The sequence below is a fragment of the Camelina sativa genome, chromosome 11 (assembly GCF_030686135.1).
Source record: "Camelina sativa cultivar CO46 ecotype springtype chromosome 11, ASM3068613v1".
NCBI classification, from domain to species: Eukaryota; Viridiplantae; Streptophyta; class Magnoliopsida; order Brassicales; family Brassicaceae; genus Camelina; species Camelina sativa.
In genome coordinates this window covers 36,455,236-36,479,555 of record NC_141890.1, presented here as the reverse complement: position 1 = coordinate 36,479,555, position 24,320 = coordinate 36,455,236, and the positions used below count along the sequence as shown (strand labels likewise).

The following is a 24,320-nucleotide window of genomic DNA, read 5'->3' as shown; positions in this document are numbered from 1 at the left end:
GTAAACCCTTTCAAACCCGTTAGACCCTGCCAATTTTTTTTTTTTTTTATTGACTCATTTAGAGCTATTTGGAACTCTTGTTTTGATACAACGATAGTTTTTAATCGTTAATAAATTATTTCTTGCTAAAAATCAAATGAATTTTGACATAATATGTTGGTGTTAACAATATAAATGAAGCAAATTGATTCCAAAGGCAAGCAAAATCGTCATGGTGAGAAACTAGATTGAAGTAGTGAGGCAGCGATGCCCTAAAAATATATATGAGGGAAGCATGAGCAATCATTAGTTAAAGAACACTTAATGCCATCAACTCTAACAGACAAAACGACCCACACGAAGGGGATATGTGCAACAAGTATCATAAACAACGCCGTCAACCAACAAAATATCGCAATCATGAGAAACCCGACCTCCAAAAAGTGCAGGTTGACACGGCCGAATTTCCTAGCTAAGACATGAAAATAGCAAAATCCAAAGAGACATAGAAACAACTCATAGCAAAGCTTGAATCCACCATAGAAAGAGGAGGAGTATATCTCAAACAGATCCTTATCGGTCGAAGACATTTAAAAGCATGTGCATCTATAGTCTCTTAACAAATAATAAACAATATATAATATTATTATATTTAATGTACCTTTTAAAAATTGATACTTTATTATTTAAAAGACTCATTTAATATATTAATAATAAAGTTTATCTTTATATAACATAATAATATATAGGAAATTTGGCAGCAATAACCCAAAAAAACTATATTTAACTGAGTGACCACTATAACCATGAAAAAGTGATATTCCATGTATTTTGTGTATTAATTTCCTAACTAGCTTTCTTGCATGATCAACAGGTGTCTACTTGTCCCTCCCTGAAGTTGAAAAGTTGATGTCCCCACATCTCACTTTAATATCCCACCCAAGCGGAAGACATAACTGTTGGGTTACGAAGGAGAGGAGTTTGAAGGTCTTCTCCGACTCTTAAGCTCACCAGCGATAGCTTCGGAGACGATCTCCGACATTTACGAGAAACGGCGACGAGGCAACTGCGATAATTAAATCGGCACTCGGAAACTTTGATTGGGGTTCCATTTCTTCTCCCATCAATAACAGTGATTCAACAGCGAGTTAGGGTCAATATTTCTGGGATAGTAGATCTCCTACTTCTGTTCATCGCCGCTTTTGTTGTCGGGGATTTCCATTTCTAGTCACAGATTTCTTTTTCCTACCCTTAGCAATTTGTATACGCGGCTGCTATGAATTGCATGGGTTCAGGGCTAGTGATCCAGGGAAATTACTAGGTTTTTTAGGTGAATAATTAAATTTTGGTATTTCAAGGGTGGGTACCGATTAGTTCCCATATCCTACTTAACTACAAGAATGGGCTACTGAAAATGGAGTATTGGAAAATCAAATATCAGGATGAATAGTGTAGAACTACTACACTGTTTCCTGGGTGGATGTTTTTAATCAACCACTGACCCTCTGTCCACTGTATTACAGGGAATTTTCACTATGGAGGAATGTCGCTTACCTCAGCGTCTGTTCTTGAGTGGTTGTGAGCCGTCAAGAAGAAACCGCGTCAACAACTACTTCATTTTACGGTGGATAGAAAACATCAAAAAGGCACTAGATGATGATCATCTAGAACTGTTGGCTAGTTCTCAGTTTGGTCGTCTAATGTTAATGGGGAACCACACTTTCTCTGTCATGTTTGTGCATTACCTCTTGGCAAGACATCTTGTCACCAAGAGGAAGTACGAATTGTGGTGGGTGTTTGCGGGTAAACCCATTTGGTATGCTATAGAAGATTTCACACTTGTACTTGGTTTGAACTGTTCGAAAGCTGGATTCAAGCTGGACAAAAGGAAAGGAAAAGCTGTTAAGAAAGGCTGCAGTACCACCTCACCAATGTGGAAATCTTTGTTTGGGAGTGAGCCGAAACCAACCGTGACTTGGATTTTGCAGAAGCTGCTGTTGGGGAAAAAATACAAAGATGCAGATACTTGATTCCGACTTGCTCTGCTGCTTCTGGTGGATGGCATCTTATGTCCTACGTGTGAGAATACTAACATAAATCCTATACATGTGGAAATGGTTGAGGATACCGATGCCTTTCTGAAGTATCCTTGGGGTCGTGACTCCTTCTTAAAAACTGTTAGGAGTGCTAAAGCGAGAACTGTCAAACACATTGCGCAAGAAACATGTGCCATCCAAGTGTTCTCTCACGCATTAGTTCTAGTTACAGTGGCAAGTTGTCCCTCGATCATTCAAGGACCTCCTTTGGGAAGTAACTTACACGACCCAACCACTCCAGTAGAAGATATTGTGCAGAATGTTGTCGAGAGGAGTTTGACCATCAACGTTCAAACTGCTCGTGCAGTTGACAAAAGGGGACAGGTTAGATCCTTCTACCCTATTAATCATAATTCTGACCTTTCTCTAAAATACAGCTAGCCATCATGTTTGGTTATGTAGGCACGTTTTTGTTCGATGTTGAGTAATAACTCTCTGTCAGACGACTTTGTCCTCTCTTTCTCCGACGAAGAGGATGATGAAGAAGTTTCCTGTCTTTTGGAACTTGTGGTAGATGATCATCCTTTTGAAAACAACAGCTTAAGTGGTGGTGTAGATGTTGCTACTGTCCATGATCTCGGAGAGGAGACACCATTAAAAGATGAAGATGATGATGGTGACCATGTCTGCACAGATGAAGTTCCAACCAACGCCGGCGGAAATAATACGAAAGTGTGTGCCGAGTCAAGTAGATGTTGTTGTGATGAGGTGGCTAAACTGATCAAAGTTACAACAGGTGCATTTGAGGAGCGAATTCTGCGGCTTCAGCAGGCCAATAATGTAGAACTCAAAACATATTTCTCCTCTGAAATATCAAAGCTTGAGAAAAGGTTTGCCAAAATCATCAAACAGAGTTACGAAGGAGCACCACCTGCAGCTAATGTAACAGATGGAGCTGATGGGGAGAAAAATGTAAGTATATTTACAACACTCCAATATTTTTTTCATGTTTTTACCCTCATTTTTTGTGCTTCCTTTCGTCATCTTATTTATGTTCCTATACTATTAAGTTCACAGTTACTAATCTGTAGTAAGGGTTCCCATGTCCAGGAGACAACATAACCAATTGGCGGTTCAAGCTACCAAGAGGCCACAACAAACGTTGCAAGATTAGTATGTTACTTGGATCTTAGCTACCTTACCGCTTTCCAAACTTTAATTCTCTGACTCTAATATCATTAACCATTCATGGTATAGGCTGAAATCGAAAGTGAAGCTCAGTCCAAACCTCCCAATTTCAGTGCAAACACCATCTCCGATGTTGTTCCTCCCACATTCTCTATAGGACTAACTCAACTAGAGACGGAAGGATCGTTGCCTGTTGGGAATGTAAGTAGGCTTCTAGAGGTGTTTTTATGAGCTTTAGTCACTTTGTTTGTTACGATGTAACTATGGAATCCTCGTTTTGTAGGCAACGAGGAAGCCCTGTGCCGAAGTGGGAAGTAATGCTACAGAGTTCATTGTTGATCTAACTCAAGAAGGTTTCACAGGTGGCGCAGAAGGTCGTCTAGAAAGGGTAAAGCTGCAGTTAAAACTATAAACAGACTAACCCGCATGGGCCTGCGCTCCTATAGTGGTGTGAACATATCCCCTACTGCGGGCACACAGAGAGGCATTACTGAAATTGATCCATTCGAAGAACCTGCCGTCAAAAATAACAATTTCAGAAAACAGACCAGGAGTTCACAACAGTAAGCAAATGTTGTGCCATCAAAGGCAACAAAGTTGTCCTCCCCCATTCTTTTAGTAGGTGGTTTTGAAGTATTGTCCCCACCGAATGAACAACAGGTTCATGGCTTTCTTAAGCTAATGTAGAGGGCTAGATAAGACATCAATATGTTGTTGGTAAATTGGTAATAATACCTTGTAAATTTTCTGATTTGCAACTGTTAAACTCCGACAGGTCCTACGAACTATCATGTGGCATGTTGGTGGACAATACTGAGTTTCTTAATATTTATGCCTCCTCGACGTTCCTTGATGAGTTGGTATATTTTGTAAGATCTTTATGCTTCACATTATAGTTTGTTTCTTTCCAATATGCCACTTTAACGCACTCCTAAACAAATTCCAAACAGGGTGCACATTTGTTGATTAGGTTCATCCAATCTCGTCGCGATGCCTGGCCTAAACAACGGTTTAATTTATTACATGCTTTGTTTCTCTCTATGCTATACCGACAGTACAATCGTTCTGTTAGAGCGCCAGATAAAGTCAATTTCAGCTTCTCAAGCTTGACGGTCGTTCCTTTCTTAACGCAGCCTAAATGGCTTAGGGAAGTGGATATCCTTTACAGCCCCATGCAAATAAAGCAGAAACACTGGATTGGTCTGGTTATTGATTTGAAAGCATGGCAGGTTATTGTCCTTGACTGAAATTGATTGTGTTTGACGGACCAACAAATTAATACCTATGTGGAACACATAGCCGTAATGCTCCCTTATCTAATCCGGAAGTTTGTGGTCAATGCGGAGTCGAAAAGTGTAGGGCTTGATCCTATGGCCGTTCTGTGCCTTCATTTCCATTCCATTGTTCATCCCGTGGTACTATTTTATTCCCCCACTTGGCCAACTATTATCAAGTCGATACTATTTTATTCCCCCACTTGGCCAACTATTATCAAGTCGAATCTTATAGACACATCGTTTTTGTTTGTTTCCAACGTTAGTTGGGATTGCATCGCTGCTTCTCCTCGAGCTTCACGTTGTGTCTTCATTACCTACCTATTACAGGCAACTCGATATCGAGAAGGTTCAAACAGTAGCAAATTAATATGTTGTTGGGGCCTTTGAAGCTTTCTCGCAATCTCCTAAACCCATTTAGTAAATTAAATGGATGAACACCACAATGTTATGTTGATATTGGGGACGCTACATACTGTTTGTTGATATCTTCTCAGTCTTGACAATTGGTGATCTATTGTAACATGTAGTCGATGCTACTATTTTTGTACTATTACTTTGCTATTCCATTTGGAGTTCTGCAAATCCTATTTTCGGTTATTTGTTACAATATCAGCCTTACACACACAATAGGACGTGTAATTCCCTGATTAGCCGTACATATTTCTGCCTTCCCTTGGTATGTTTGGGTTCTTCTTAAACATTCTCTTGAATCCACAATTTGTCGTTGTACCGAACCCATCGTGTTTGGTTGGTCGCTTCATTAGTCAATCACTCTCCTATTGGGAGTAGTTAACTCCAATAAACACACGATCGAGAACAAAAAAGGTTGGCAATTATGGTTGGGTTCGCAAAATGTTATCCTGTAGGGTATAGCTATGAACAGTTCCACCACGCATTTAGTATCAACCGAGATATGATTTTGGATGACGACTTAGATAGTATCAGAAGTTGTTTACATAGTTAGACTGTAAAGGCCGGAGTACACAACACAAAGTACACAATTAGTTTATTTCCTATTAAGATGTCTGACGTTTGATACACTTCTATGTCTGCTCTGATCTCATAGTTGCGGAATATGAAAATCATACTTTTAGTTCAGTTTGATGCATATATATGACCACTTTTAAGTTTCAGAAATAAGAGAAGATACACAAAAATTACATTCATTAAACCACCCTGGGGATTTCATTTATATTACACATACAACAAACCTTGGTGTTCATGGGCATTACATCACTATCTACAACACCACAACTTTACAACCCCATAACCAGGCAGTACTTTGATACATAAGTTGGGGTGCATATATAATTCAAAATACAATGGTATAAACCATACTCGGATATACCATGGTATTTTGAGTCCAAAATAGCCACCATTCACTAATACTATACTACTTTGGGGTGCATATAATTCAAAATACAATGGTATACACCATAGTTGGATATACCATTGTATTTTGAGCCAAAAATTGCCCCTAGTGACTATTACTATATACATTTCCTGCACTGGTTTATTTCATTATTTATTTTCCCACCCCAAAAAATAGTCCACCGAACACCTACGCCGACCCCCAAGGCTTAACTGAGTTACTTAGATGGCATTTTTGCAAGACGTCTTGTTTTGCCCTGTACGGCAGCAACGTGAGCATCGCCTAGTTGACTTCAGACGTGGACGTTTCAAAAAAAAAGAGAGGATGTTAATAGTGACGGAGAAATGGAAAGTTTTGGCTTATCAATGAGAACAGAGCTTCACCTTGAACTCCCCACGAGACAATATCCTGATTTTTTTTGGCCTCCCTGGTGGACGACGTGTAAATGGTGGGTTGAGGTCACCTCTTGTTCCGGAAGCTGTCCCCACCGTAGAGTTGCCACCAACCGATGGGACAGGATAAATATTCTCCTCATAAGAATGGCGTATTGTCTCTTCAAAGTAGGCGACGTCAACAAAAGTATCAATGGAAACACCAAGTCGATTGGCTGCAGTGATGACATGCGCACACGGTATGCTTAAGGACTGAAACTCATTACACGAACAACTCCCCTCAACCAATTTCACAGTAAAACATTCACCACTCCTTATCTGAACTTGGAACTCAAAGTCGCTAATTGGCCTCACCGCCATGGCCATGGCACTCTCAAAGTTCTCCTCCATAATTTCATGACACTTTGGAGCTATCACAGAAGAAGAACGGGCAGCCCTAGTTCTTTGTACAGTAAACCATTCCATCACCATCGTTCTAATATACTCTAGCATGTATATGAGAGGATACTCTCTTGCTTCTTTCAGGACTTGGTTCCATGATTCAGCAATGTTGTTGTCCATTATATTGTACCTCTTGCCCATAAAGTGAACTTTTGTCCAGTGAGAGAAACCTGTTACAACAATGTGTACATGAAAACCAAAATCAAAAGTTGCTGAGCTGTATTAGGTAAGGGAGATGCCATAAGAATTTCAACTAATTTTATACTTACCAACGTCAACTAGATATGTAGCACAACTAGGGTTAATTCGTTGAATTTCCAGAAACTTTTTGTTGAAACCATCAAGCACAAAGGCTCTAGCTGTTGCGTACACTAACCCAGCCATTGTTTAAGGCTTGTAAAGATGACGAACATTTCGCCACAAATGAACAGTACATGTGAAATGGTGCGCATTAACGTAAACCTGAAACAATAAGATGTACAATACCCTAAGTTACCAAGCATATAAATGTTGCATTTTAAACAAGAAGCATTACGAAAACTCGATGAATCTTCCATTTACCTTCCGCAAGCCTGTATATATGCTTGAATGGCGATCAGATATGAACACTAACTCCGTTGTGTTATGGACGAATGTAGAGAGGCGTCGGAAAAACCATTCCCACGTATCATCGTTCTCGCTGTCAACAATAGCAAAGGCTAGTGAAAATATTTAGAAATTTCCGTCTTGACAACTGGGCTTGAGGAGACAACCACCATAACGAGCCTTCATTGATGTTCCATCAACAACCACAACCTTTCTCATGTACCGGTACCCTTTCACGCAAGCTCCATACGCAATGAATTGGGATTTGAACCGCATGGCACCATCTGGATCGTCTTCATGCTCTGTGAAACAGAGCGATCTGGGGTTGGCTTGTTGGAGGAGACCAATATAAGCTGGGAGGAGGGCGTAGCTACCAGCCATAGAACCCAAAGACAGTTCCATTGCCACCTCCCTTGTCCGCCACGCTTTCCAGTACGAGATTTTGATATGGTACTCATCAAGTAGTATTTTCCAAATTCAAGCTGCATTAGGACCTCTTTTGATTCCAACAAAATGGCTCTGCATTATCTTGCCTATTACTTGTGTGGTCGCCAATCGTTGGTAGTTCCTCCTCTCATCAGTTGTGCACATATGCTTCTGATTTGCTTGCCTAATTTGAAAGTGTTCAGATGCGTCGAGTTTTACTGCATAAACACGCCATGGACATGTTTTCCCAATACACTTCAACACCATGAACTTGGGAGTTGACCGACTGGTTCGAAAATGGAACTTCCTATTGATGGTGTGTATTGCAATTTTTATCATGCAATCAGATTTTGACTTGAAGACACGCCAAACAAACAACTTGTCTCCTTCGTACTGTATGTCTGCTAAAGTTGTGTCAATCCCTGCAAAAAATAAGAAATTGGATATAGATGTTGAGTTATGTAGTTTAAATCAATACCATACTATACTAAGGTTTCTCCTTTCGATTTAGCATAGTGTAAATTGACAATTATCTTCACCTTTGCCATCATTGAATATCGGTGGTGAAACACGACAAAACAACGCCGGATCGTCACTCATGTCGGTTAGCATTGTGTGTAATGCTTCTTCTACACGTTCCCACATGGAAACAGAGTTAACTTCCATGTCACCTTCAATACCATTGGTGCTCCCAGTTGAAGTAGGTTCTAACAGGGGTCTGGTGAGCGCATCATGTGAGCTAACATCCTTCTCTCATGTCCTAGCTTGACTACATTCAACGAGAAGTGGGTTGTCAGGTTGGGAATACGGAACAATTTGGAAGTCACTGTCATCATTGTCACTAGATGTTCCATCTTCACTAGCGTCAGCCACAGCTTTTCCTTTCTCCCTATCACCACAAATTGCAGTTTTCTTAGTCATTGTATCGCCTCCCTCCGTGATGACTACTCTTCTTTCTTTTGTCGCAGGAACAGAGGACATGACGAGATCTTCCTTCACAGCCCCTGCTGGTGCGAGTGGCTTTGTGGTCTGGGTCCGGAGGGGTGCGTCAAGTGCAAAATCATGCTAGTAGATGTCTTCTGAGTCGGAATCTGACTCTCCATCACTGTTCAGTTAAGCATGACGCAGCCAATGCCTCTCTTCTTTCTGTGGGCTAGGCTGTTGTGGCGGCGTCTTGTTAACAACGGTCACGCAGAGGTCAACTTCTTCTATATAACGCCGCATACGTACGAACACACCAACCTCTTCGTCGTCTGTGATATATTGTGGTGATGATCCATTTCTCTCATCAAGCTCGAACCACGCTGGGTAATGGTACGCCATCTTGATGACAACTTCGTGAGCTCGTAGAACAAGCTTCTCTTTCACTTTGGCCACCAGTTGTTTGTACGACATACCATCGCGCAGTCGAACAAAGTTGTTTCCAGGAGGCGTTTCAGGTTCGAAGTTCCAGACGAAGCTATCAACCTTTACCCACTCACCCAACACAACACAAACTTGATCCTTCGCTGCCATCTGCGGCAAAAAAAGGTCATAGGACATGTGGTATAAGTACTACAACAATCCAACAGGCTTGGGTATAGTGGGCACTGTATTTCATATGCTACAGACACCTAACTTTAATATACCAATAGTATAGATCTGTTTGGGTAGAGAGGAATATACTACAAAATTCAAAGTTTGCTTATATAGAGGGACTACCAAAAATGGAAAAGTATATACAGCCTGATTTGGAGATAGAGACAAATTGCCACCTGCAGAAAAAGACACTGCAATAAATAGAGAAGGTTAGAGACAAGCTTTCTACCTTAAGTCCTCGATTAGATGCCTTCACTGTCCAGCTGCTGTTAGTATCACATAACATGTGCAGGTATAGGTATTCTTGTGGAGATGGAAAGAGACAATATTACTCTATTTATTGGCACACAACGTGATAAGGTAGGAGAAGAGTAATTTTAAATTCAAACACTGTAAAAATTATTAGAAGGTTATGTTAATGATTAGACTAATTTTCATTGCCGCATGGTCACTATAGCAGCTAAACTCATACGCTGCCACGTCCCCCCCCCCCCCCCCCCCCCCCCAAATTGTCACATTGACAGCGCGTGTAAGCAACTTGGGTCTAAGTAGTAATTTCGACAACCATAGATACACATTTATTTTTTTTGACAAAACAATAGATACACATTTTCTTAGATCTTATAAAAAAATTATAGCTCTAAGAGTGTGTTTAGGTTTGTTGGAGTAATAATGATATGTATTTTGCTAAATCTTTTAATCTGATAGATAAAATTAAAGATTACAAAGAAAAACAATATATATTTAATTTAAATACATTATTTAGTTTGTAAATTTTTTTACTATACTTGTGTAAATTGATAATTTTTTTTTTGTCAGACTATATTTAAATTATAATTGCATGGTATACACTTAGAATTTAACTTATTTAAGATAAGAGCAATATTTTGAAACCCAGACCAGACCATCCGATCGAACTGGGTGAACCACAAAACGGCATGTATCACGATCCAGATTACACTTGCAAACTGGACTTTAAAAGATTTGAATGAAACCGGAAAAACCCAGCTAACCAGAGGTCTAACCAGAGGTCGAACCGGCGGTTCAGGTTAAAACCAATGTCTAATTCTTAATCTTATATGAGTAAATATAGTAGAGACTAGTTATACAGTGAAGCAGCCCCGTTCTTCTTCCTCTGTACTACGATGTGAGACAACGTAATTAAAATAAAGTGCTACTTTTTTTCAGTCACGATTTTTTTTATTTGTTCATCTGACCATCTTGTTTTGATTAGTAATCTCTTATTTTTACTGTTTTTGGTTGAAAATTATAAAGGTATATAACTTTATAATTATTGTTCAAAAATTTACATTTAAATGATAAGATATGAAACTTTTTTGTTTTTTTATTCATTAAACTATTATATAACATATATATATATATACTATATATATTGAAATTCAATGAATTGTTGAAACGCGGTCGGACCAGTGACCCGGAAGATCTTCCAGTTTACTGTCAGGGTCGGGTTTAAAAACATTAGCTAAGAGATTAACGAGTTAAAACCATATATATTTATCACATATAACTTGTAATCAAATGATGTTCGATTTATTCCTTAAATTAGGAAACCGATAATTTTGCGAGATAAAAGCAAAGTATTCAGAACATGTCACAGTTTCCTCCACTCACTCACCACCGTAAAGCCTCTCACTTCCTCTTCCCATTCCCTATGGTGAGTAGCTCAAAGCTTTGGAGCGTGATATCACGAGCAGTCCTCGACGGCGCAGCTCGGGCAATAGAAGAAGACGATGGTCTAGAGGTCGGGTCAGGAACAAGCTGAGTCCTTTGAGCTGTTGAGGAACGGCCATTGCTTGGGATGACTCTGCTCGAGCGGTTCTCTGTGAAATCAGCTGAAGAAGTGGCTCGAACGCTCGAGACAACAGCTTTTCTTGAAGAACTTGCGTGTCTTGTTGAAGAGATTGGTCTTTCTACTCTCTTATAGTTTTGCTGGTTTTTAGTCAAGAACGAGGTTTAAAGACAGGATTTCAATAGCTAATATAGAAGAAGATTTCGATGTTTTTAAGATGACTCACCGGTGTTGTATCCTTTGATGATGCTAATACATTCTCTGAGGTTCTTGGTCTAGATCGATCAGTTTGAACCGCGCCACTTCCTGAGCCATTTCTTCTGGCATATGCCTCTAAGGCACCCGAAAATCTATCACGACTGTCGTTCCCAGCTCCAGCTGTATATAGAGACACGAATATGGTTTACCATGTCCAGTTTTGTTCAAACACCAAAAGTATGAGTAGGGAACGTGATGCGTTTTTGACCAAGTCAGTTAACAGAAAATCAACCGACGAATAGCTCTAAATGCCAACTTACGATATTCATATAAAATGACGAACATGTCTTAAGAAGATGAAATAAAGAAAAAGAAAAAAACAGAACCTAATCGTCTCATAGGTGGCCACAAAGTAACCAAAAAGGGAAACTGTTTGATCGAGCAAAAAAGCAGAAACAGCCACGAAAAGATACACACAAAATTAGGCAAGTGTTTACTAAAGATCGGTTTTACAGTTTAAGGCTTACCTGAAGGTCTATCTGGTCTTTCGGCAGTTGGTACTGGAGGATTCAAAGCTGGTCTCAGGCTTGACTGTTGGAACACAGAGACAAACGTTAGAATTTGATAATCTATTCCAAAAGAACTCTTTACAGCGAAATTCTGAAAAAAAAAAAAAAAAAAAAACAGATTTTACTTACTCTTGGTTTGGAGCTCGAGCTGGAGCCGGAACTGAACTGTGGATACTTCAAGATTGTCCAATCAAATACATAATCAAACTGATAACCTGTAAATATACAACATTAATAACAATTTTGAGGTTTTTTAGATGAACTTATTCAAGCATAAACTACAGCAAAATAAAGAAAATGGACTTTTCCAAACCTTCTCGAATGAAGAGATCCCTAAATAGCCTCTTTAGGTATGGATAATCTGGTTTGTCTTCAAACCGCAATGATCGTACATAGAGGAAGTATGATGTGAACTCAGGTGGAAAGGATTTACAGAGAACCTGCCAATGGACATTTAATCTTTAAATTGTATCTATGAATGCGATGTTTTGGTAAATAAAGGACGCTTTTGCTAGATTCAAGACAGGTTTCCTGATATAGTTGAAAATGGATTAAGAATTGGTACCTCTACAGGTGTAAGCCTTTTCTTTTCACTGATCTTGTCATACTTCTGCTTTTTGGTACCCGCACGAAGGCCTTGCCAAGGAAGACTAGCAAGAGAGACTCAGGGTAAGGGACAAATGGAAGTATATTTCAAAAAAATGGGTGAAGTAAAAGCATGCATCTATACCTTCCTCGAAGAAAATACATAAGTACGTAACCAAGAGATTCCAGATCGTCCCTCCTACTTTGCTCTGTGTAAGAAATCTCAATTTAGATATTTGGAATTAATGGAAGTATAGAATGTCAAGTGTACACATACATGATAGGAAAAGGAAAGAAGAAAAAGCTTATATGAATGAAGATAAAAAGTAAGCAATACTCACCAATTCCAAGATGAGTATTAACACTTGCATATCTAGCTGTTCCAGTTAGATTCTTGTTTTCCCTAAGAAGTAACTCTCGATTAGAAATGTGAAAGGCGTAAAGCGAACATATTTCCAATATTTCTTAAACACTTACAGAAATATAACTTGTGCAAAACTCTTTCAACAAGGGGAAAAAAAATATATGTACCTGTAGGGAATGTGCCTATGAGTTTGAAGATCTCTGTACTTTTTCGCAAGTCCGTAGTCAATGATGTAGACCTACACAAAAAAAAATAGAAAATACCAGAGCACCAATGCAAACATATGTCACTTGATGTAGTAGCAAAAGAGTATGTCATATTATAAAAATGTTGCATACCATAACAACTCACCTGGTTTGCTTTGCGTCCAAGACCCATCAAAAAGTTATCTGGCTTAATGTCACGATGAAGAAATCCCCGGACATGCATATACTCAACTCTATTTATCTGAAGTGGATAGAAACAAGCATAAACAAGTAAAGCAATGTAATAACTCAAAAGTATCAGAATTCTAAGAAGAGAATTCTCATACCATCTGATCTGCGAGCATTAGAACTGTCTTAAGATTGAACCTCCGACTGCAATAATTAAATAAATCCTCCATGCTCGGACCCAAAAGGTCAATCACCATGCAGTTGAATTCACCCTCAACCCCATACCATTTTAGGTGCGGAATCCCAGCTTCAAGAAAACAAGTGTAAATTAACAAAAGAAGGATAACCAAAGGTTTTAAAAACAAAGAAATGCGAAACTTACTTCCTCCTTGAAGAAGCATATAGAGCTTTGACTCATAATGAAGTTGAGGATGCCTAGCCCGCGCAGGTTCCTGCAAAAAAAATGATAAATAATGAGTTTATACACTGTTTCAAATATAACCAGAGTTTTCGAATCATAATGTTGTGAACTTACAAGCTTCACAGCCACTTCTTCACCAGTTTGCACATTCACCCCTGATAACAAAACAAGTCACTAAATCAAAACTTGGAATTACCAAAAGGAAAACAACTAAACAAGAAAGAAACATCAATAAAAAAAAATCACCTAGAAAAAGTTCACCAAATGATCCACTTCCAAGTTTACGTCCAAGCTTATACTTGCCACCAACAACACGATCCATCGTTCTCCAAAAATCACAACAAGTCTCCTTCTTTCTTGGATCTCTTAAACACTAACCCCAAGAAAAAAAACCAAAGTTGACCCCAGATCTCAATTCCTGTTCCCTAGCTCTCTATAAGCCTGATCGAATTCAAAGATCCCCAATTTAATTCCACTAAGAAACCCTTCAATTATCCCTCAATCAAATCACCAAAATCAACATCAAATCGCTGAATCGATTTCGACCTTAAAGTTTCTGCCTTTACCCAAAACTAAAAATTACCCATTGACCAACATCGTCATCTGACAAACTTCTCTGACAAAAGCTTCAGATCAGGTTACAGAATATACAAAAAAAAAAAAAAGGCGAAAAGAACAAAGAGACCGACGAAATCAGAGTCAGACCAACCAACCAATAAAAAAAAAAGATTAGGTCTTTGGATTCGATTATCGTCTGATCTATATAGACTTCTACGACACAGCTTGATTCAGTATTTTTCCTGATTTTTTTTTTCCTAGGGAAGGGAAGATAACGAATTAGAGACGAAACCAAACGTTAAAAGAAAACTGAGAAAGAAATCAGACGAGAACGGAATTTTTTTATTTTTTTTTTCCTTATCCCTAATTTTTACAACTTTTGTTTTTTTGTTTTTTTTCTCTCCAAATTTGATTTATTCTTCATTTAATTAAATTCAATAACAAGTAACGTGACCATATAAAAAACCATATGTTAATAGCATAAAATTAGTTGGGCTTTTAATGTTCTCTTCTGTAGCATCTTTATAAAAAAAAGTTGCTCTGTACCATTTATATTTGATTAATTCTTATTTTCTGCTTATTCTGGATTTCTCATTTTTTTTTATTTTTATGAAATTATATTATATTTATTTTTGGTTTAAGACCTTTTCTTCTTTAACAGTGTCAAACATATTATGACATGCATTTTCTACAAAGACAGCTAGAAGAACATTGGTTTTTAAATATTCAGACACCACCACTTGAAGAAAAAAAAAATGTATATTTAAAACAAGAAAAAGTAAACATTGAGCATCATCATCATCAATTAGGGCCTTTAACCAAATTTTAGTCGGTAAAGAGTAATCAACTCGCCTAAATAAACTGTACATGGGCTTAACTAATTGGGCTTTTTGTAAGAATGTTTGGCCCATTAAAAAGTCCAAAAAATGGATACTTTCATTTCTAGCATATTCGATTAAATCTAATGACGTGGGGATCACAGCATGGATCTGAGCTTCTTTTTCACCACCCGATAAATAAACCACACAAGCAACGCAACCTTTCATACCTTCTTCACGCTCTCTCACTCATCAAATCACAATCTTTTCTACTTTTTTTTTTTTTTTTCTTTCCTGCGATAATTTTCCGATCTCGATACGATGGCGAAGGAACCAGCTCGTGTTCTTGTTACAGGAGCTGCAGGTAATTTCATATCTCTCTGGCATCGGATCTCTGTTTATTGATTCGTATATCGTCAGATCTTTACGTAGTTGGAAGTTTTGCTTAATCTGAAAATTTTACTCGAGTCGGTAGCGAGATCTGAGCTGAGAAAATTTATTGGATCTTAGTTTCGCTTTTGAAAAGTATAGTTCTGAGTGAATCCTGCTGCATGTGATGTGAGATCTAACTATCGATTTCGATGAATATATGAAGATTTATATGATTTGTTTTTCTGATTTTGGAACCTGTGTTTAGCGAATGATTGGTAAATTTGTATGTAGATCATCTTTAAAATTGTTTGGATTGCTGTATTGTCATTTTGGGGTTGTTTTCTCATGATTTTGCAAGCTTAGTGTTTAGCGATATGTAGTTTTGTGTAGTAGATTATGTTTAAGTGTGTGATTGTACGGTTGTGCAGGACAAATCGGATATGCTCTTGTCCCTATGATTGCAAGGGGGATAATGCTCGGTGCAGACCAGCCTGTGATCCTCCACATGCTTGATATCCCTCCAGCAGCAGAAGCTTTGAACGGTGTGAAGATGGAGTTGATCGATGCTGCTTTCCCACTTTTGAAAGGTAATTTGACTTATCGAACTAAGTTGTATGAACATATTTTACTGTGGAGACTAGAATGTGATGTTGGCGTTTTTTTGGTGGCAGGTGTGGTGGCTACAACTGATGCTGTTGAGGGTTGTACTGGTGTCAATGTTGCTGTCATGGTTGGTGGATTCCCAAGGAAGGAAGGAATGGAGAGGAAGGATGTCATGTCCAAGAACGTTTCCATTTACAAGTCTCAAGCTGCTGCCTTGGAGAAGCATGCTGCACCAAACTGCAAGGTTATAAGTCGTCTATGAATCATTTATTTTTTTAGCCATTTTGCAGAAATGTAGCAAGATGATCTTTCATATTCTCCCTAAGAATCTAGTCTTAGACAACTATCTGCATTTCGTAGGTTCTGGTTGTTGCAAACCCTGCAAACACCAATGCCTTAATCTTGAAAGAATTTGCACCTTCGATCCCAGAGAAGAACATCACTTGCTTGACCAGGCTTGACCACAACAGGGCATTGGGACAGGTCTCTGAGAGGTTAAGCGTGCCAGTGTCTGATGTCAAGAACGTGATTATTTGGGGAAACCACTCATCAACCCAATACCCAGATGTCAACCATGCTACCGTCAAGACTTCTTCTGGAGAGAAGCCAGTGCGTGAGCTAGTCAAGAACGACGAGTGGTACAAATATTTAAAAACCTCATAATATCTCCATCTAGTTTCTTTCTATGCAATGCTCACATATGTTAGATGTTAATGCTGTAGGTTGAATGGAGAGTTCATCAGCACCGTTCAACAACGTGGAGCTGCCATTATCAAGGCCAGGAAGCTGTCTAGTGCGCTCTCTGCAGCTAGCTCTGCTTGTGATCATATTCGTGATTGGGTAGTTGGAACTCCCGAGGTCTGTTATTCCTGCTATTCAATTTTAGAATCTGTTGATTTGTTTTGTGTAGTAAATAAAACTAAAATGTTCTCTGATTTGATATCTCAGGGCACATTTGTTTCAATGGGCGTATATTCAGATGGATCATACAACGTTCCGTCTGGACTTATCTACTCTTTCCCCGTAACCTGCCGTAATGGAGAGTGGACCATTGTTCAAGGTAAATATATTTTCTCGAAACCATATAGTTACCATAGGTAAAACACAATGTTTTAGAGGACCTGTGTACTGAACCGTAAACTCGATTGTCCACCTATAATACTAAGTGTGCAAAGCTGGTCCCCGTTACAATGATTAGCTCATAGAGAGCTAGAGATGCTGGTTTATAGATTGTTCTGATGTGTGTGTGCTGTTGTTGATCACAGGTTTACCAATTGATGAAGTATCAAGGAAGAAGATGGATTTGACAGCAGAGGAGTTGAAGGAAGAGAAGGACCTCGCTTACTCTTGCCTCTCGTAAACCGGTTTTTTCTCAGCTGGTTTAATCTATGGGAGCTCTGTCTCGAATAAAGAACTTTTGTTATAAAAAGAGCTTTTAATAACCTCTCTTGAGGTTTTAGTCCTCTTAATTTCCGATGTGTCAGCGCTGATTTGCTGACCATATAATAAACAAGCATTTTGATCGTTGATTGATCTCTTTCGGTTTCAGATTTGGTTTCTCTTACGTTACGAGAAAAAAAAAAACTCGATTTTTAAATTGTTGAGTTTTGCAGATATGGGTTAAAACTTTAATTGGGTTTTAATTATTTTCTTTGACTCATGAAAGATAGATGAATAGATATTTTGTGAAAATTAAAGACTTTACATATAAGACGACAGGCTTGGAGTTTTGAACGATGTGATTTGGGAGGGATGCTATTAGATAAAATTATGAACAGAAATGCGATGCAGTTATATTATATTTTTGAATGACAAAGAAATTAGGATGTGGTTTGATTTGAGACATTTCTTAAATAAATTTTGAAGTTGACATTTCATTGGTAATAAATATTTTTAATTCTAATTAGAAAATAAAATTTAAAATCAAAATTTTGTTCAGAACAAAATTCCTAAAATATCTCATTAATCAATCTACCACTAATTACAATATCTCATTAAATATTTGTTTTGTAAAATTTCTAAATATTTCCTAAAATATCTCTTTAATTCATTACAATATTTAATGCTAACAATAAAAATGTATGTGCAAATCCCAAATTAATCTTTACGTCAATACATATTTGTCCATTTTATTTGCAAAACAAGAATAAATAAAAAAATAAAAAAATTATCAAATTTCATAACTTATTTTTGAATTATATGTAAACAATTCTAAAATTATGATATTTTTTGAAGATAATGTATACTTGATTAGCAAGACTTTTAGTACTATATTTTTTTGCATTTTCGTTATTTGGATTTTGAAAAACGTGCATGTTGTACTTAAGCAAAGAAGAACAATGGTGTTTGGATATCTAGAGGGATGGGTTTGGGTATTAATATAAATTAAAAATTATTTTATTAACTGTTAGTAAATCATCAGTTCATTATTTTGTTAGCACCATCGACGTTTGAATATTAGGTATATATAAATAAGTTTATTAAATTACGATTATGTAAAATAAACAAATAGTACTACGGTATACCACATGTTATATTCTGAATTTAACAATTTAAACCGGTAAACCTATGTAATATATAGATATAAGGGGGATATATATTTAAAATTTACAAAACATTAGTCATATATATAGTTAATCTATTAAAAAATTACATTTTTATTTTACTTTTAAAAATATAGCCCCGCGGTGTACCGTGGGTTAAAACCTAGTATGATTAAAAAACTAATTTACTAAATTAACCTTTAGTTATATTATTTTGTATATTCAGTTTTTTTTACATTAATTTAATTTATAATATAAGATTATATGAATAATGATAATATATAAACATTTCTTGAATTTAGATTTATATATTAATGATATATCATATATGTAACTAACATCCGTTCTCAAAATAAAATTATACTAGATAAACTATAATTTTTAGCAAATTATCTTTACATCAAAAAGAGATTTTAAAATTCCAAAGATTGTTTTACAGGTTATTATAATGTTGAAAACCCTATCTAGAAGACAAAAAAATCATTCAGGCATAAAGTCGAACACATAGCATGCTATATCTATTAAGTTTTATCTTAACCGAAAAGACATAAATTCATCACCACTTCTTCATATTTTGAGTCTTTATAAAGGACCAACTTCTTCTATAATGTGTATAAAATATACAAAGCAGTTTTCGAATTTCAATTACTGAAATTCAAAATTATTTTTTACAAAGAAGAGAATATGAATTTACAAAATACTGAGAAGATATTGGAGGTTACGAAAATGCCGGTGACAAAGGATGACACCGGCAGCAAATATTACGCCGGTGATAAAAAGATGACAACGGCGGCAATAACAACAATGTTGTGAGTCGTGAGAAATCGAGACACGAGACTCAACAAAAAAACACACATATATATATATATATGTAATTTTATATATATCCTAAGGGTATAAGTGTCATTATCCAGCTGAATGGAGTCTTGGTGCACCACAATCGAACCAAATTTTTGGGACAAGGTTCAGCATAATTTTTCAAGCAGTTAATCATAGGCTAAAAGCATGTGAATTACATCGCCAGCTAAATGTGTTGTCATTCACTGGTGACACTCCAATTAGTTAGTTATGTACCTTTTGCATCTTTCCAGATTATGATGAATATCAAAAGGTTTAGTATTGCTTATGTTAAGAAACACGTCGTGGTGGTTAGGAATTTTGAAGACACTGAAGCTCGTGGTGGTTAGGAATTTTGGTGGTATTTTAATGAGCTAAATATATTGAGATGTTTGATTTAATGCCGCAGTGAGCCTAGAACTGTGCCAGAAATAATAGAATTGTACGTGTCGAATGAGGAAAAGGGTCATTTTTGACCTGCACAATATTAAAAGTGTCAATTTCTACCTGTACAAACTATTGGTGCCAATTTATACGTGTACTCAAATAAAATTCAAATTTTATACCCAATCATAAAAAATAGTGTCCATTTCAATGTAAACATCATTAAATATTAGTCAAACACTAACTTAGATGACACATGTCTAGTAAGATAAGATGGCATTGTATATCAAAACTACGTCATTTTGGTGCTGTAATTTTGTTTTTAAAAAAGCATATAACACCCACAAATCAAACCCTAGTCCATCAAGGTATTTAAACAAATCTTTTACCATTTGATCCCATAGACTTATTCAAAATGAAGGGGAAATTTCGAGATTATAACTATGTAACTTACTAGAGAAATTCTTTGTGCTCATTGTTCTTTCATCCCCGTCACTTCTTCTAGTGGTTTTCTCTGTTTTTGGTGTTCAACCTCCGCAAATCATCGACTTAAAGGGATTATTTTGCTTAAAAAATCTGTAAAATAACATTGAAGACCACCATGAACAGATCTGGGAGAGGAGGAGCCACCAGAGGCGGATCTGGATGGAGAAGAAACCACGGCGGAGCACGACCAAGAGCAACCATCGATGATACCAAGAAAAAAAGGGAGAGGAGGGAAAAGGAGGAAGATTCTCGTCCGGTGGGTATATTTATAAGCATAAAAACTACATAATACTTTGAATAAGGTTGTTGGACCATTTGGTAAAAACGTTGCTTTAAAGCCTGCTAGGCCATGGTTCGAGTCTAGATCTTACCTTTTATTTTGAAACAAAATTACAGTGTCAAAACGATGTTGTTTTGATATATGATACCACCTCATCAAACATGTGTCATCTGAGTCAGCTTTTAACTAATATTTGGGATGCTTACTTTGATATCGGCACTAGTTTTTATGATTGGATATAAAATTTGAATTTTATTTGAGTACATATATAAATTGGCACTGATAATTTGTATAGGTAGAAATTGATACTTTTGATATTGTAGAAGTCAGAAATGACATTTTTTCCGTGTCGAATGGGATGAAGGAAAGTGAAGTGATTGCAGTACATGCTAAAGCAGAGATGTTACAAAGAATTTCGAAGCATGCATAGGTTCTTTGTGCACAATGCTTGACAAGCTGAGCTTTTCAAGATTTGTTTACTAGTGGATTTTGCTTTTGACTTATTTAGTGATGGTTTTTGAGTTTTATTTATTAACATTGAGAAAGTGAATTTCCATAGTTTGGTTTATTTGATCTACGAGGAATTTATCTATGTGAACAAAAAATAATAAGAAATGTTTTAAGAAATATACTCTCTCTCTCTCTCTCTTATATAATGTTTAAGAAGTTCTTTTTTACTTTATAGATGTTTTACAAATTTTAATGTTGTTTAATAATTTAGTGCATTCTCAAAAATATTCTTTTTTGCATGTACTTTTTTAAAAATATCCTTCTATATTGACCATTTTCAAAACTACCCCTCTTTATGTACAAAACGACTAAATTATCCGTTGATTGACAGTAACAATATACACTCACCAAAATCGGAAAAAATTTCCCGCCAAAAAATGAAAAAATATCCTGCCAAAATTAAGAAATTGGATTTTTCCGCAAAAAATTTGAAATTTATACCTTTGAAAAATCTTTTAAAAATGTTATAAAAACCTTATAAACACTTTTACAAGGTTTTTAAAAAGTTTTAAATGGTTTTTTTATAAGGTTTTTATAAGGCATTTACAGAAACTTTACAAGGTTTTATAAGGTTTTTAAATCGTTTAATACCTTATAAAAACCTTATAAAAGCCTTGTAAATTTTTTTTTGCAGAAAATGTTTTTTGTCAAAACTTTTTGTCAAATTTTGGCGGGAAAATTTTGTTTTCCATTTTATTGATTAAAATATTTTTCATGTAAGGGTAAAATGATCATTAAAAATTAAAAGAGAACAAAAATAAAAATGACCAAAAAGGGGGTATTTTTGAAAAGGGATATATCAAAAAAGGTATTTCTAACAAATTCTCTAATATTTTTGACTCTTTAAATTTGACAGTCTTTTTAATGATTGGTTGAGTTTTTTTTAACTAATTATTAAATGATATTTAGGTTTTAAAATTAATTTCTTAATCTTTGATTTTATATAAAACATCTTTTGAACAAAAAGAAATCCAAAACATCTTATGGGACAAAGTGGGTATTAGACTAGAACTCATATCTCAAGTGAGGGTAAAATAAATAATTAAGAATTCAGAAAATATTTCAAACTAAAATTGATCTATATTATGAAATAGTTCAAAATTTTAGAACATACAAGCCCTAATTTCAAAATGTTAATAGAAAATTGATTAAGAGTGGTAAAATTAAGGTAAGCAAAATTAGACCTAAAAAAAAAGACTTAAGTAATGCACTTTTTCCCAACAAGTGATGAGAGTATGTGTGACTTTTTAAAGTACGAGAACAAATGTAAGAAAACCATAAGTTATTTTTTTTTCCTTTCTAAACAATTTCCGTAGATGAAGAATTGAGGATCCATCTAAGCTGAGTACAGTCAAATTAACGTGAACCATATGTGGAAAACTAGATGGAAAGATTGAAGGCAAAACTTTATGAACCAACGTTTTTGTATGAAAACCAAAACAAAACAAAAGCTTATAAACCAAATATTAACCTAAACCAATCTGTAAACCAAATTAGATGAAGAGAAATATAACATACCATAACCAATTTTACGCTTTGATTTCAGTTACAAGGAGTCAAATATGATCCGGAAGGCGATTACGTGAGACAGTTGATCCCTGAGCTAGCTAGATTACCTACGGAATGGATACATCATCCGTGGGATGTATCCGTGATAAGAGCCTCGGGTGTTGAATAAGGTAGCAATTATGTTAAACCTATAGTAGACTTAGACACAGCCAGGGAACTAAAAGATAAGAAGAACTTTGATTATAAAGAATAACTCTTTTTATTGATGTTTAGATAATCTCTCTCAAAACTATACACTTTTCAAGTTGTCTCTTAATCTTATATAAATGTCACAACTTAACACTTGATATATATTGTAATATTCGCGAAGCGGAATCCCGGTTTGGGATGTGCATCAATCGATGTAAGGGTGGTGTCGATCGATGCAAGGTTGGTTTTTGCGAACGATTTTAAATTAAACGTTGCGTTTTGGGGTTAGGAAAACCCTGAAATCGTGTATAAAAGGGGGAAATCGAGGGTTTGGTCGATTTTGGCAGTTTCTAGAGAAAAAGAAAGAGAGAAAAAAGTTTTTGAGTGTTCTTGAGAGTTCTTGGTGATTTGAGGCTGTTCATGTGGAGATATGTAGCTATGATCGTTGTAGGATTCCTAGGAGTGTAGATCTTCTTGTTTGAGGTTCAGAATCTTCTTCGCAAAGGTGAGTGCATGACCATGGCTTATCTAAGCTTGAGATTTTCTCTGATCTGCTTGTTTATTTGGCTTGTTAGAATGTTGTTGAGTCGCAAGAAGCTTTGGGAAGCTTTTTGTGGCTTTGGTTTGTGTGTTTTGGTGGTCTAGGGACGGAGATCCGGCGAGAAGCTTCGGGGGAAAACGATGCTCAGCATGTGCATCGGTCAATGCACTTTTTGTGTCGGTCGATGCAATGAGAAGACGACGCCGTTTGACCTAGGATCATCAATTGATGCCATGTGGAGGCGTCGATCGATGCAACTAGATATTTCGTGCAATGTCGAGCATGCGTAGGTCGACGCAGCGTTAGTATCGGTCGACGCAAGTGAACCTTGTATCGGTCGATGCATGGGTTGGTGTCGGTCGTCCTGGTTTATGAGACTTACAGAGAGGTTTAAAAGAATTGATTTGGCCACCTATGTCATCAATGTGCACTTATCTTTTCGTTCAAGGGTCCTGAGAGAACTCCAGAGTTAAGCATGCTTATGCTTATGCTGGAGTAGTCTCAGGATAGGTGACCTTCCGGAAAGTGACTGTCGTAACTGTGCGAGTGAGGACAAAACATAGGGAAAGATCATGTGGTGATTTGTAGGGACGGTAACAAGTCTTTAAAATCTTTTGAAAGTAGCAAACCAGCCGTCAGATAGAGATGGGCTCACGGGCCTAGTGAGAGGACGTGAAGCCCATTAAGGAAGGTGGGCCCATGGACTGGGAGTGGAAATAGAGCCCACTGAGAGGTGGCGGTCGGGGCGTTACAAGTGGTATCAGAGCCGAACCTAGACGAGTATAGAGTCTAGTGGGCTCACACCATCAGGGGTGGCTATAACGCCCCCAAACCGTTCTAGAGCCATCCCGGCTAGAACAGTACCTGACACTACCTTTAAGAAATATTCACCAACGATCCGGCCGAGGTTCTAAAACACATTCCGAACCCTAGCCAGTCCATCAATGATATTTTCACCACTTTAGACATCCCTTAGGCTTTTCAACTCTCGAGACATCCAAGTGTTGAGCCAACCCGGACTAGGCCACTTCAGACATAACTCATTTTCGAATATAAAACCGAATATTATTATTATTAATTTGACACAAGACAAAA

The 24,320-nt window shown here is 36.9% G+C and overlaps 4 protein-coding genes and 1 pseudogene across 5 annotated transcripts; 2 read left to right on the top strand and 3 right to left on the bottom strand.

Moving 5' to 3' along the window:
* Positions 1-937: 937 nt before the first annotated feature.
* LOC147934889 (uncharacterized) lies at positions 938-4,056 on the top strand. Its single transcript, XM_087476540.1, has 5 exons — positions 938-2,399; positions 2,478-2,987; positions 3,126-3,188; positions 3,273-3,404; positions 3,487-4,056. The coding sequence occupies exons 1-3, from the start codon at positions 2,094-2,096 to the stop codon at positions 3,135-3,137; spliced, it is 828 nt and encodes a 275-aa protein (XP_087332666.1). The 5' UTR covers positions 938-2,093; the 3' UTR covers positions 3,138-3,188; positions 3,273-3,404; positions 3,487-4,056.
* Positions 4,057-5,617: 1,561 nt separating this feature from the next.
* On the bottom strand, positions 5,618-7,172 carry LOC104728630 (uncharacterized). The gene is made up of 3 exons (XM_010447588.2): positions 6,955-7,172; positions 6,236-6,855; positions 5,618-6,142 (listed from the first exon to the last, which is right to left on the bottom strand). The coding sequence occupies exons 1-3, from the start codon at positions 7,067-7,069 to the stop codon at positions 6,074-6,076; spliced, it is 804 nt and encodes a 267-aa protein (XP_010445890.2). The 5' UTR covers positions 7,070-7,172; the 3' UTR covers positions 5,618-6,073.
* Positions 7,173-7,256: 84 nt separating this feature from the next.
* Positions 7,257-8,487, bottom strand: LOC147934888 (uncharacterized; annotated as a pseudogene).
* A 2,278-nt stretch (positions 8,488-10,765) lies between these two features.
* LOC104725129 (casein kinase 1-like protein 8) lies at positions 10,766-14,671 on the bottom strand. Of its 2 annotated transcripts, XM_010443734.3 has the most exons (14): positions 13,842-14,671; positions 13,710-13,750; positions 13,557-13,626; positions 13,333-13,481; positions 13,152-13,247; positions 12,968-13,038; positions 12,778-12,839; positions 12,582-12,645; positions 12,417-12,501; positions 12,165-12,291; positions 11,981-12,066; positions 11,810-11,873; positions 11,311-11,462; positions 10,766-11,224 (listed from the first exon to the last, which is right to left on the bottom strand). In XM_010443734.3, the coding sequence occupies exons 1-14, from the start codon at positions 13,915-13,917 to the stop codon at positions 10,925-10,927; spliced, it is 1,443 nt and encodes a 480-aa protein (XP_010442036.1). In that variant the 5' UTR covers positions 13,918-14,671; the 3' UTR covers positions 10,766-10,924. The 2 variants fall into 2 exon arrangements, with proteins under 2 accessions (XP_010442036.1, XP_087328377.1); XM_087472251.1 differs by having other exon boundaries at positions 13,333-13,626; positions 13,842-14,579.
* A 435-nt stretch (positions 14,672-15,106) lies between these two features.
* On the top strand, positions 15,107-17,543 carry LOC104725128 (malate dehydrogenase 2, cytoplasmic). The gene is made up of 7 exons (XM_010443733.3): positions 15,107-15,335; positions 15,772-15,930; positions 16,015-16,190; positions 16,307-16,584; positions 16,669-16,804; positions 16,895-17,006; positions 17,212-17,543. The coding sequence occupies exons 1-7, from the start codon at positions 15,293-15,295 to the stop codon at positions 17,304-17,306; spliced, it is 999 nt and encodes a 332-aa protein (XP_010442035.1). The 5' UTR covers positions 15,107-15,292; the 3' UTR covers positions 17,307-17,543.
* Positions 17,544-24,320: the final 6,777 nt, after the last annotated feature.